The sequence below is a fragment of the Diorhabda carinulata genome, chromosome 4, assembly GCF_026250575.1.
Source record: "Diorhabda carinulata isolate Delta chromosome 4, icDioCari1.1, whole genome shotgun sequence".
In the NCBI taxonomy this organism is placed as follows: Eukaryota; Metazoa; Arthropoda; class Insecta; order Coleoptera; family Chrysomelidae; genus Diorhabda; species Diorhabda carinulata.
In genome coordinates, this window is record NC_079463.1 from 6,556,072 (window position 1) to 6,570,433 (window position 14,362).

General features: G+C 31.8%; 1 protein-coding gene across 1 annotated transcript; it reads left to right on the forward strand.

The window, feature by feature from the left end:
• Nucleotides 1-9,979: 9,979 nt before the first annotated feature.
• Nucleotides 9,980-13,715, forward strand: LOC130892319 (glutathione S-transferase 1-1-like). Its single transcript, XM_057797692.1, has 3 exons — nucleotides 9,980-10,175; nucleotides 11,752-11,952; nucleotides 13,307-13,715. The coding sequence occupies exons 1-3, from the start codon at nucleotides 10,035-10,037 to the stop codon at nucleotides 13,640-13,642; spliced, it is 678 nt and encodes a 225-aa protein (XP_057653675.1). The 5' UTR covers nucleotides 9,980-10,034; the 3' UTR covers nucleotides 13,643-13,715.
• Nucleotides 13,716-14,362: the final 647 nt, after the last annotated feature.

The following is a 14,362-nucleotide window of genomic DNA, read 5'->3' on the forward strand; positions in this document are numbered from 1 at the left end:
AGGGCGGTTGATATTTAGACTGGTCCCCTTCATCACGCTCGTCACCCATGTTACTACTATCCTCCTTGAACATGATAAGACATCAAAACACTCCAAGGCTCAAAGAATAATTACCAAACGCTTAAGATGGGTGTTCTACACTACTCGCTTCGACAAGTTAACTGAAGTTCGAAGCGAATGTCCACATGGACAAATGGCAGCTGCTGTGCAATGTGCACTCGCAATTATTTTAACTACTTTTATTGAAGCATCTACACACAACATGTCAAAGCAAAGTAGAATTTCGTCTCTACACTATTTTATTCGGTTAACTTTGATCAACTTCGGGAGAAGTGTATATTGTGCTATGTTACTTTACTCTACCATTACTGTAACATATGGAGCATCAGACCTCGTGAATAGGCATATTGACTATCTAACGAAGCATTTTGTATTGAAACTTTTGACATTCTGTTTACTTTTTGCAAAACTGCGATTAATATGTTTCATAACCAAACAAAGATTCATATTTGGGGGGCACCACCGTGGGTATGGAATTTCCCTCAGGCTAAGAAAAGTCCAGGGATTCTCCCCAGAGATTTTCATGTAAAAATATTCTTTTCATCACTATTTCAGTGAAAGTTTTAGTAATTAGTTGAACATTTCAATTTCAAAACTTAATACTGTAAATTCTTGTTCTTAAAGTTAAGTCTAGTAAATAAATTGATTTCTATAGTAATTCGGTGCCGACTGGCATGTTTTTATTGGTTCAGAAATAATTAATTATAAAGTACTTAATGATGAGTTTTTATTAATCTAACGTTCGAATGTGAGGATGATACTTTTTACAAGTACATTCTTCAAAGGAACGTATGACAGAGTTTTCTCTTGTACATTTCAATGTACAAGAGAATGTAACATCAAAGACTTCTTCAGCCTGATTAGGCAGAAAGTGTCCCAGTGAAGGTGCAGTAATGTAAGACCATTCAGTCCCTCTAAATTTATTGAGATACGTAGATACGAGTAGTTTTCAAGTGACTCAAAACTGAAAAAATTCGCTTTACTATACAGGAAGTAGTACTCTAATGTTTGGTAGACAACCTGCAAACTTGTAAGCTTGCGTTGCTTGCTTAAGCATCTTTGTTTCGCGATTTGATCCCCACAGAAAAACAAATATATTTGATTTTCTCTCCATAATTTAACTAATATATTATACATCACTTATATCTAGTATTAACAGGTATTGAAATTTTCCTACACATTCCATTTCCTTCTTGGAGCGATTTGGGGTGAGTTCATTATTATGAAACCAAAAAACGGGATGTACACTGTCATGTGATAGTAGTCCTCATCTGATTTTGCTTGAACATTAGATCGAATTTTTTGTCGAGTTATTTAGCTTTGTTAAAAAGTTCCTAAAGATGCCATTGCTGTTGACTCATTTTTATACTCTGTACCGTAGCTTCTACAAGCTAGGAAGCTTTGAGCACATTCTTGTACACTGCTGTGAGTTTGCGGACTAACGGTAAAGTTACTCCAAGTATCTAAGTCATGATTTCGACACTCTCTTCAATTTATCACAACAAACTGAATGAACAAATAAACTAAAGCGGTGCAATTACTCTAGTATATTTCACGTTGAAGAACGTCAATTTTCAATTTAAACCTGACATTTTTTGGTATTTTCAATAAATATGTACACTAATAAAATATTTTATTCCATTTGATCTTTACACAGCGCATGAAAAATATCAAAAAAGAACTTAAGAATTGAACATTCTATTGTGTAATACATAAGATGTTACGTTGGCCGACTCTGTCACAATACTTTTCATGATATTAGAGCAACTGCAGCTATTTTATCTAGTACGGTTCATTTCCTGTTTCCGTGATTTCCTTCCAGTCCAGTTGTTCACTTAAGTGCTTGAACCGGAAGTGTTTTTCGGAATTCCAAGAAGAAACGACACAATAACTGAGTATATAAGGAAACTTCTACAAATGATCAACCGCTAGTATAAATAGAAAAACATATGGATGAGCTGTTTATTGCGATAAGCATTTATAGAAGTTAGATTATATTGTGGGTATATTGAGCGCTTTAGTTTTATTAACTGTTTTTTATTTAAATTATATTTTCATCCACGACTGTTGTATAATGTACACATTATAAGTCTGTTCTCTCGATATTAATAATACCCATTAATCACGACACTGTTTTGCTACAAAAAATTGGTTTTCAAGACTTAATTGTGTATATCACTGAATGTTTTCAATTCAGTTCTGTACATAAGAAAATTTTATGAAGTGAATTTTCCTATACAAGATTCGAACCCGGGAGCCGTATTAGGATGGTACGAAGCATTCATATTGAGCCATGAATGACTTGGAATATACAAGTCGTATTTCTGTTTATTAATTTACTATGTATTTCAAAACAATTTATAAATCGAAGTAGCTTTTGAAAAAAAGTAAATTCAATTCAAACTTGTCAATATTATTGTTTTTGTGTATCAATGTTTTGATACGTTGTAATTAATTGTGTTAAGAAATCAACTGAAACTGAATATAGGGATAAAAAATGTCTTTTAACCCTACCAGAAATTAGAAACGTCTCCGAAGCTGCTTCATTAAATTTATTTTCGTAAAAGTCAAGAAAAATATATTATATGGCCTGTGATTTTTAGTTGATAATTTTGTCCTGTCCCACATCATCAGGGAGTGTAAATAGTTATCGTCATTTTGCAAAATGTTTTCCAAATTTTGATGGATAAAACTCTGATTGTTAGTCTAAATAAACATGGATGAAGAATCGGATTACATTCTTCCTGAAATTGCAGAAATTGCAATGTAACTCGAAACCTCCTTCCGGAAAAATCAAGAAATATATACTTATAGTCATTTTTTTAGATTGACGTAACAATAAAAAAATTAAACATCACACGTCAAAGTCAAGAAAATGTCAATGGAAATCATCAACTTTCCGGTCCCATTATTCAATGTTGAAAATTACAATAAATTTAAATCAAATCATTGATATAAGTAAATTTCATCAACTTCATTACCTTCATAAAAAGACAATCAAAGAGCCATTAACCAATGCAAGAATAAATGTACCAAGCAACTTGTTGGTATTAACCAGGTTGAGAGAATTCCATTCACAAGTTTCAAATTTGCCCAACTCCAAGGAAATCTTCTTTCGTAGCAAAAAGCTACATCGAAAATTCTCTCAACAATGAAAAATGGACGGCCAAAAAAATTTTTCTTATATAATAATCTTATCACAGTAAAACAATAGTTTTGATCATAATAAATCATAAGTGAACATTACAAACCACAACATTCAAGGCGATAGACAAAAAGTTAAATTTTATAAATTAGTGGAATTCTTGCGATTACTAAAAATCTGTTTACGCCTCGGGAAACAATCCTGTATTCTCCGAAAGCATCAAACCCTGCAAACATAACGATTTTCTTGTCTTAGCCTTATCACTCACCTGCCACCTAAGAAAATGAGGACTACAAGGATTTTCGTGTCCCTCGTTTTACGTCCTTCGCCCTTTGCTTTAATAATAGGGACGTTTAATCACAGTACTAATCTAAACGTTGGCATGTAAATGCTAGTCTGAAGCCACTGGAATACCTTACGTGACAGGCATCGCCAATTTTCTTCTAATTGTTATACAAATTAAAAGTGACATCACCTCCAATACCAAACAGATGTATTTGACTTTAATCTGAAATACGCAGAGCCTGCTTTACGGTATATTTATTCAATTGGTTCTAGCAACCTGTGGGCGGGTACTTAAGTACCTATATTATACTTTTTCCATATCTATATTCACTTAAAGTTCTATGAAAAGTATCAAAGAACTTCAACCACAAAATTCAATTATATAAGTGATGGTTCGATCTACCCCTATCAAGCTTTCCGCCAAATTAAGGGTATCTCTTAATTTCAAAAAATTGAACAGAATTCTCAATACCAGCCTAAAAAGGGATTAGACGATAACATTTATCGAAATTCAGTATGTTGATATTCCTAAAATTATTTCCACTAAAAAAAATTGCTTCAAATAAGAAGTCTTAGATGAAACACGAGAATGTGATTGATAGTATTAGAAAATGTCAATGACATACTTATTATACTGCTCCCGTATTATTATATTAGGAAACTATAGAAATTTTTTGGGGTACTTATATTTCGTTTTCCTACTTTAGTGATTCAAAACATACGATAAGTTCTACTAGAATTTAACAATTGAATTTTTTTCCCTACTCGTGACGCCAATAATAATTTATCATGAGGATGAATTTTGCTTTCCAGATTAACACGTTGTTAATTTTCTTTCAGATTTTAGTAGATTTATACAGTGCTTGTCAAAAGTGAGAGGGAAAAGGGAAAACTGGTTCCAAAGAAGGTAAAAACCATTCTATTTGCAGACAAGGTCATGACTTTGATTTTTGGGATGCTTGAGGTATAAATTTCATTGACTATCTTGAAACAGAAAAATCTGTCAATGGCGAGTATTATGCGAACTTTGAGGGAAGAAATCAAGCAAAAATGGCCCTATTTGGCTGAGAGAAAAGTGTTAGTTTCATCAAGGCAATGCACATGATGAAATGAAGTTCGAATTGCCACCCTATGCATCCTATTCACCAGATTTACCACCCTCGGATCATTTTCTGTTCCAAGTCTTGAAAAAATGGTTAGGTGGTCAAAGAATTTCCAACAATGAAGAGGTGATGTCGGAGGTTATTGGTTAATTTGAGGAGTTTGAGGTTTTAAGTGTATTGAGTGTATTTTAAGTGAAAGGAGAAAGAAGATGAAAAAAAAATCTATTCTTTTTCCAAAATTCTTGTGTTTTATTCCTTGTGTCAGATACTTCTAGGACCATCCTCGTATACAACATTAATAACTCTTGCCTGATGATGTATAACAACAATCATATTTTGTTCAGAACTCACTGTAAGTAATGGTGAGAAAAGCGTACTTAAATTTTTGCGATAAATCCTAGGATGAGAATTGTAGAATGAAATTACCTGTTTTCCAGAAATTGATGCACAAATCCTTAAACTTGCGCTTATTATCACAACCATTCCCTAAAAACTGAATAGTTTATCTTTGTAAACCAACGATGCCACAGTAATCTAATTTTCAATTCGTTCATAATGAAAACCTACTATGACTCCAAGGAGCGAATTCAAAAATGACGTCATTATCCATTAATAGATCTATCCCATTCCTATTTCTATAGTACGATATTACAAAAAAAAAATTAAAATTGATTCGTCCAATGTATAAAATGATGTACAGAATTTAATAGTGCCATATCATTACAAAAATCAAAGTTGTTGTGACCTGCACTAATTTTTACAATATAAAGAATCTTCAGACGCAGATTGGCAACAACTTTGATAGAGACATGAATATCCTCAAATATAAAAGTCGTGGAAGTGAAAAATTTTCAATGGGTTATAAGAAAAAGTGGAAGAAAAAACGACACTAATCTGGTTCTGGTCCCAGCCTACAGAACTAAGCCAAAGATTGACGGAAACAAAAAGAAAAAATCATCATCTTTATTCGAAGTCATTGTGATTTCCAAGTAGTACCTGCCTATTTATCAGGCTATGCTTGTTTCAAGAAACTGAACATTTTACATCATTAATATCTTCTAACTATATTGGTACCAAATTTGGCTCACCCAATTTATAAATTAACCGATACAGAAAACTTTTCACAATATATAATAATATATACAATAATATATAATTTAGATATGACTTTCTACATTGGAAATCAATTAGCTTTACATTCATTCCTTTCTCATTTTGGGAAACAACCTCTACTCGTATAATTCATATCACCTCTTTCTCCAAAAGAAGATTTCATTATATAGTAATCGCCTCTACGATTCACAAAAATACATTGACTAATATCATACTCATATAATAAATGGATTGCTATCTCAAGCTTGATTTCTTACATTCAGTTAATAATCATAATGTCGTTTGCTTTAATCTAATTTGACGTATCCACATCAACAAAACATCAACGATTGTCCCTTTGAATCCATCACGTCTCTCTAAGGATAATTTAGGGAGCTCACAGCTCGTTTTATACACGCACAAAGGATTTGAGTATATATATCTACCCGTTCACTATCCATTTCACCTAAGGGTCGGTCACAAGATAAACGGCAGAATAGGTTAACTATATTATTTTTGAATTTACATTATTAAATTTGGAATCCCACATAATATGATATTTAAATAAACAGTTGATTTCATATATATACAATTAGTTTCCTCAGTTTCCTGTAGTTTTTTGAAAATACTCCTCGTATCCAACTTGATACTCTTCATGTATTTTAATTTTTTAATATTTTTCTATATTATATATATAATCCTGCGTTGGTCAGGCATAATTTTTCCAGAATAATTTCTTTAGGAAAGCAGTGAAAACCAAAAGTTTTTTGTTTATCACATTTATTTTAAAAACGCTTGATCGCTTGATGTTACTCTTGTAAAAAATTCTAGCTGGTGGGTTTGAAATATACAGTACAGTTGGCAGAAATCGAAATCATTTTTTCATTATTTGGCTCGGTTAGTTGGATTATTAGTAAGCCATACATTTCTCTCTATTCATTGACCTTAAACCTTTGAAGGTTAGTCAAGTTGTCATAGAAGCAACATTTTCTCAACATTCGTACATTTCGTTTCAATGACTCAAATTTTACCATTCATTTTTATTTCTTCTGTTGCATTTTATAATTGGAAATCGCAATTTCATACCAATTCTACTAATAATTCTTTATACACACTCTATTTCGTAACATTTCAGAATGTTTCTAGTTGTTCGAACCCATGAAAAAACTTTCTTTACATACCAATAGGTAACTCTACCTCTAAAAAAGGTTTAGAATGGTCTATGATGTTTTAGAATGATTCACAAGATTCCAGAATCTTCTCCTATAATTTTTGATAATATTCTGAAATGTTGATTCGAGAAAGATTTGCTCTTTTCAAGAAAGAATCTCTATATATTATAAAAGAAGGATTTTTTAAAAGGACTCACTAATAACTGTATAAAAACTCCGTTATTATTAATATTCATTATTTCAATTCAAGTGCATTTTGAAAATATTCTAATACACAATTACTAAAATGTTTACAGACATTTTTACCGGGATCCAATGTTAAATAAACTTCATCACGTCAGAGTTCAGAAGAGTCTTCCAGCTTTCAAGAGCTTGAAATATGAGAAAATTGCAAATACGAAGCACGTACTCACGATGTACCACTTCATTATCATTAGAATCGGAAGGAGATTTTATTAAGAGGTTCTGTGTACTTACCAAAAATTTTGACATGATTTTATGGGGTGAAATTGTGACAAAATCTTGAGCAGATAGCAGTTTCAATTTTCTATTATCTCAAACTCAATCTATAACGTTAGTAATTCATGATACAAAATCGATTTATGAGTCTGTAATCAAATTTTCAATTAAAAAGGTACCGTAGAAGTCTTTAAACGACAAAATCAAACTTCACGCCTACAGACCTGGAAAATATCTTTTGTTCATTCGTTTTTTACGGATTTTTTCAAATCCTAATACCCATGTAATATTAAATACAAACATGGAGAAACATATAAATTTTTTGAGCAATAATTGACGCCTCTTAATCTCCTAAACCTATATCTATCATTGCGTTGAGGCCATAAAACCCTCATAATCACCTACATTTTCAATTTTCCCTTCGCTCGCCATTATTAACACATAACAGCAGGATTTTCCCAGAGAGAAAATCAAAAAGATTATTAGTAGAGCCGATTATAAGCTGCGAAATACTTTAATGCGTAAAATTGTTGAGCTTTGCTAAACTATAAAAAAGATACCTCAGTTGTTGTTTGACAAAAAATTGGCTAAAGTCAATAATAGATGATACTGTTTATACACAATTATTGTGATAAAAATATGTACGAATTCGCCAAGAGTATCAGATTGGACTAAAGACCCCTCCTAGAGCATTAATCTTTCTTTCAAAACCTCTTCAAAATTAGTGAGTCATTTCGTAAATCAAACATAATGGCTCGTAAATTATCTTCCAAATCACACAATTATTCGTCGAAGCAACTCATACTTGTTAAATTATCTTCCTCCACTCTTTTAATCATATTCTTAGAGTTACTAGGCGAAGTCTTGGATTGTTTCGTATCAAAAACTATTGAACCAGAAACAATACATTGAACGACGACTAGGTATTTAGAAAATGGTGCCTCAAACTTAACTTCCTGATTAAAGATTTTGATAGTCTAGTAAAAATCATCGGTATCATCGTAAATTTTATTAACTTCATTCGATGCTCATCAATTTTGATTCCTTAATATTTTACGAATCGAGATCTCTAATCTCTACACTACTGCTTAAATAGGTGTCCTCATTATTCTTGTACCTGATAGAGCTTATAGAGGACGTACTTCCATATGTACCTCTGGATATAATGAAGACATTAAAAACATTCAAATAGCAAAGACCCGGTCTGTTAAATGACAGATTAATAGAATCCAACAATCCTCTGCAAGGAAATTCGGGTATTGGAGGAAGTTCTAAGTGATGCCTTATCTGGATTCCACTAGTACTTCTGTGATAAAAAGGACACGCCGATGTTGAATGAACTTGTTGCAATGCATATTGCAAAACAAACCCGAAATGAACTTCAAGGAGCTGAACGTGATTGTATCAAACTTCAATTTATAGAATGGTAGGAAGCGGTATGCTTTGATTGAAAAGTTAAGTGCTATCAATAGTAGTTATTAATATATAAGAAAATAAGTGAATGAAAAAAGAATTTTTTTGTCCAATAGTATTTTTCAATTTCGTATTCTGGATAAGATGGTAGAATACTCAATGGTTAAAAATAATACCCCAGATCTCATTGAAAATTCTTGGACTTTTTAAAAATATTTAAGGTCGAATGAATATAATGAACAGCTATCTCCTATTATCAATGGCTATGTTCTATTATGAAAATCTATGTCCTATTGTCAAAAATTATTGATAATACGTATAACTCATGACAATAAATGTTAATCTTTTAGAAAACTTAGTATCTAATAAATAGTTTAGAAGTTCCATCATATCACAAATTCCACTACATAGCTTTTTAAATCTAATGGATAAGTTACTCTCCTAATTCTGTTTTCTTTGGTTGACTAATTTTTTAGTTCCTTCTCCGTCAATATTGGCTGAGCTATCATTTTTATCACCTAGTTTTGAGTCATGAGGTAGTTTAGGAGTATGAGCTTCATTTACTTTCTATCTTTTGCAATTGTACATGAAAATGATGTACTCATACCGTTCTAATATTAATGGAACTTCAAAACAGCGTTAACGAAGAGTGATTCATAGTATGCAGTGTTTAAATCATGAGATACGTAGAATGCCGAGTGATGCAACTGACATCTCATCTTTTAACACTTTGTACAATTAACAGATTGTTTCCTATAAAATATAAAACAAACACATGCTCCTATACTAAAATGAGAAAAAGAAAACGAAGTAAAATATGATGAATAGCTCTCCATAACGTATATATCCTCTCGCGCTTTATTAGCCAATATTTCCTCTAAATATTTTACAATAAGTGATCATAATCTTTATTGAAAGCTGTAAGTTTGCTAATGTTTTTCCCTCAATATTGCGCTTCCCTCTCTTATGTATTTGCTGTTGGCATTTAGGAAGGCACATTATAATAGAGACGATGTTTCTTCAAAGCAGTAATGTATAAATTATCTCAGGTGGAAATTTCTATTTTGATTCCTTTCCAATATTGGTTAAAGTTTCAAGCATGCAATCATACATCTGAAAACATATTCTTACTTCTTCGAATACACATTAGAATAAGGTTAACACCAGGTTATCTACTTAGATGAACTCTGTCTTGTTTCCATTGATAAAATAATATATCAAAACTTGGTTGGTTTGAAAATAAGTAAATATTTACGATTATCTAAATGTAGCACTTCGTTTGTGCTTATAATATTCATAGTTCAAATGGCTCCTAAACTGTATGGAGATATCAGAAGTCCATGTGTGAGAGCAGTTCTACTAACTGCTAAGGCACTTAATATTTCACTAGAATACATTCCTATAGATGTCGTCAAAAAAGAACATCTGACGAAAGAATATTTGAAGGTAACATTCTATCAAAAATTAACTTTTTGTTATTGAAATTGATGACCCACGACTAGAGATTATTCATATCGAAATAAAAAATAGTATTTCTATCATTTCAATTATTATTTAATATTTTTAATAGGCCTCACAGAAGCACAATTATTTTTAAATTTTCTCAATTATATACGAAAAAAACCTGGTTGTTAAATAGATTTATGTTGATAGTCAGTATTTCGAAATTTTAGATAGAATTCATAATAGACAATTCGGCAACTAAATTAGAGATGGAAATATGATCATCAATATTTTTATCATTTGTATAACATAAATATAACGTATGTCCCAATAGTTTTTGACACTTCTTCAAATTCTTAGACGCACTGTATTTTTTCGATAATTTTATGTTTCTTAAGATTTTTTATATCGTAATAGTATATTTAAACTATAGTATTATTGATTTAAATTTAGAAGATTTGTTGTAGACTACCTATTGTATTATTTTCAACACTGTGTTGACAAAGTGACACATGAACTTGACAAGTGCACACCAGTATTGAAATCACGTCAGGTACGCACACAAATGCGAGGTCCATAGTCAGATGGAGACGTAAACGTAGAAGAGCTTGGAACGAACACGTGGACAGTATGGAAGGAGAAAGATTAGCAAAGATCGTACGAGACGGAAACCAGGGACACGACGACCTTTAGGAAGACGTCCAAAAAGATGGATGGATTCATGGACATCAACATCTCAAGGATGAAAAGTTGGATACTACTGGCCTAAGGCCTACAATACGTTTAAGAAGAAGAAAAAATATGACAAAGATTGGATGTTCCTGAAACTAGTATACGACGCACAAACAAGAATTCAACCCGAACAGAAATAGAAGATCCAGTTTTTACTCCGTTCTCAGAGAAATGTTTGTAGAAAATATATTTGCTACTACAAAGAAGATAGAATAATAGTTCTAGGATACTAGCGTAAATGCTTCTGGGTGCACTGTTCGAAAAAAATTGGAAAAATTGGATTTTAACGCTTTACGTTCCGCCAGGAAGCTCAAATAAACAACTGCAATGAATGCAAAGCACCTGAAGTGGTCCAAACAATGGAAAGACAAAGATCTGGACACTAAGTATTCGAAGTATTTTGATCATTTCACTGTATTCTTTGAAGTTGATATTCACGCTCACATGTTTTCACGGAAACCTTGACTCTTCTTTCACTTTTCTTGCCAGTTTTTCTGCTCTTTGTCGAGTAAAAATTCTTGGTTTTTCACTTTTTGGAAGGTTTAGACATGATGTTTTTTTACATTCGGTTATAGCACGGTAAACGCTTCTGGGTAAAATATTTTCGTTTTGAAAAATGCAAACTATATGTCCAACAAAATTATAAAAAAAAATATAAAAAATTATTCTCAATATAATAGAGACATTGATACAACTAACTTCAAAAAAGACTTGTCTAACGCAAATCAATAAAATAAACAATTTTTTCCACAAATCCATTGCGATATTGTATTATAACAAAAGGAATATTTCATTGCCTTATATTTAAAATGAGATATTTTGGTCATGAGTAACTTTTTATTCTCAGATAAATCCATGTCATACCGTTCCAGCTTTAATAGACAATGGTTTCACTTTATGGGACAGTCATGCAATTATGATATATTTGGCTGAAACATATGGCAATAATAATCCCATATATCCTAAAGACATTAAAAAACAAGCAATAATTAATCAAATGCTACATTTTGAAAATGGTAAAATTTTCTCTATACACGTCTACATAGCTGTAAGTATATTTTAATGAATTTTCAAATCACCAAAGTCTAGGAATTTATCATTATAACTAAGTTCAGTAGCTATCAATTATATCCATGATTCCAATTGAAATTGATCCTCTAGCAGTTTCTCTCTTAATCCGTAATGCAAAACACCTTTAGGAGTCAAATAATAATAAACGTGATTGCCACAATAGAAAACGCATAATCAGTCTTTATATTTTGTAAATTTCCATGAAACTCATCATTTGCTTTCTCTTGTATATATATCTAAAAGAAGCTTTGACATGATTTCTACAATCAACGAATTTAGAAATTGGACAATAGCTCCATCGAATACAAAAGACAATTAATTCAATAATTAATTTCTAGTGTGGCTGCACAAACCACTGTTTTTTGTTTGAGAATATTGTAGCTTGTGCTACAACTAAATCACTGTCTGATTCTTCTTCACTTTCTTTAGAACACTAATAATTCCTCATTGGCCGAATGATACAGTGCACTAATCCACAACTCAGCAGTTGAAAGATCTTATTATTATTCTCTGTATTAATTGGGAAAATGTCTCGTCTTTTCTTTCAATGGAAATGTAACTATCGTCTGGAAAGCTGTGAATTTTTCCAAAAAAAAAATAGATATGGACGCTAGTTTTAGGATCGAGGATGGTAAAAACGTGGTACAAAAAATATAAAGTTCTATTACTACTAAAACTGAATATACATATATACATCAACAAAACAATATACATAAAATTATTCAAGTGTAGAATTAACGTAAGTCGCGCGTGCTGAATCTCTAGCATCAACGTAGCTGTTTTCAGAAGTAATCGTTCGAAATCTGCTTCCTTCACTGTCCCGAGACTGAGTGAACTTCTCTTCGATTCAAAACGTCCCGCCTAAGATCGTGAAAGTAAATATATTGATTTTTTATAACACGTGTACCAGGCATATCGGAGAGAACTGAGCTTATACCAAACTGTTGGGTTATTAGGAAGGTTATAGAAGAAGGTAACCTTGAAATTCCCGGGGTCGAAGGATTATTGTTTTATGGATGAAGTTATTCGGGAAAAGTATTTTTAAATGCGAGGGTACATGACGTGGTAGCCACATGAAGTTGAAAAAGGTACACTTTCTATTCATCGATAGAAGGTGAGCGTTTGACATTTATCCTAGTGTCAAATATGCTCCAGTCAACCCTCCTTTCATTCTTCTAGTTTTATTTTCCAGACAAATTTTTTTACTTCGAAGATTTTCTTATCTTCTTGAACCTTCCCAATTACAAATCATACTTCTTAAACTCTCGCATTTTCAACATCTCCCATATTGTTGACAAATTCTTAAAGGTATTCTTTGTTATTTATTTAAGGACCTCCTGTTGCATAGAGGAATAAAAAAAATCCCAGAGGAAGCCGCTACGCGTCAAATACAAGGTTATGAATTCGTTGAAACATTTTTAACGAATTCAAAATTCATAGCAGGACATGAACTCACAATAGCCGACTTCAGTGCTTGGACCTCACTCTCAGATTCCAATTTACTCGTACCAATCGAGAAAAACAAATATCCGAACATAATAAAATGGGTTGAGACACTGGAGCAACTAGCTTACGGTGATATAAACAAGAAAGGTGTAATGGAATTAGCAAAACTATTCAATACAATTCAATTACAAAAAGAAAGTGACCATAATCTTAGAGTTTGATCTACAACACACATAGGTTTTAAAGTTTTACGCTTCTTATTTTGAATTATAGAAAATATTTGTACACAAACAATTTTTGTTGGTTTATTTATCAGAGTTGTTTCTCATGTATTGACTCTTTGATTAACTATATTTTTGTTTTAACCTCATCCTTATTCACAAATTCTATCAGTAATGAAGTAAATATAATTTGAAAAAAATGGAGTGAAAAATTTTTGTAAGTATAATAGTAGAATAAATCAAGCTTTAATTATTTTATTCTTAACAGTCAGTTTCATAGTAACATATCTACATAAAATAATAATTCTTCAACATGAAACAAAACCAGTGGAAATTCGTAAGAGAATAGAAAGCAGAAATAACGAATGTGTGTTGAGCCGATGCCGTCCGGGTACATTTGTCATTCGAGATGAATCCCATCGCGATTGCCATCCCAACGAAAGTTAAATTTGAATAGCACTCTCAACGAAAGTGGCAAGTGGATGGAAAGTTGAGTTTCATTGAAGATGGAGTATAACAACAAAGAGAGACCATAACGTAAGTAACGTTCGAAGAAAAACGGGCTAACGTTTATTCATACGTTGGAAAAAAATGCACAGCAATATTTGATAACCGTAGATATAATATAGAATAGTAACACGAATAAAAATCGCAGCATTCTGGATTTGATAAGAAAAATGATAAACTAGCACTATATTCATCAGTAAACATTCCATAAAA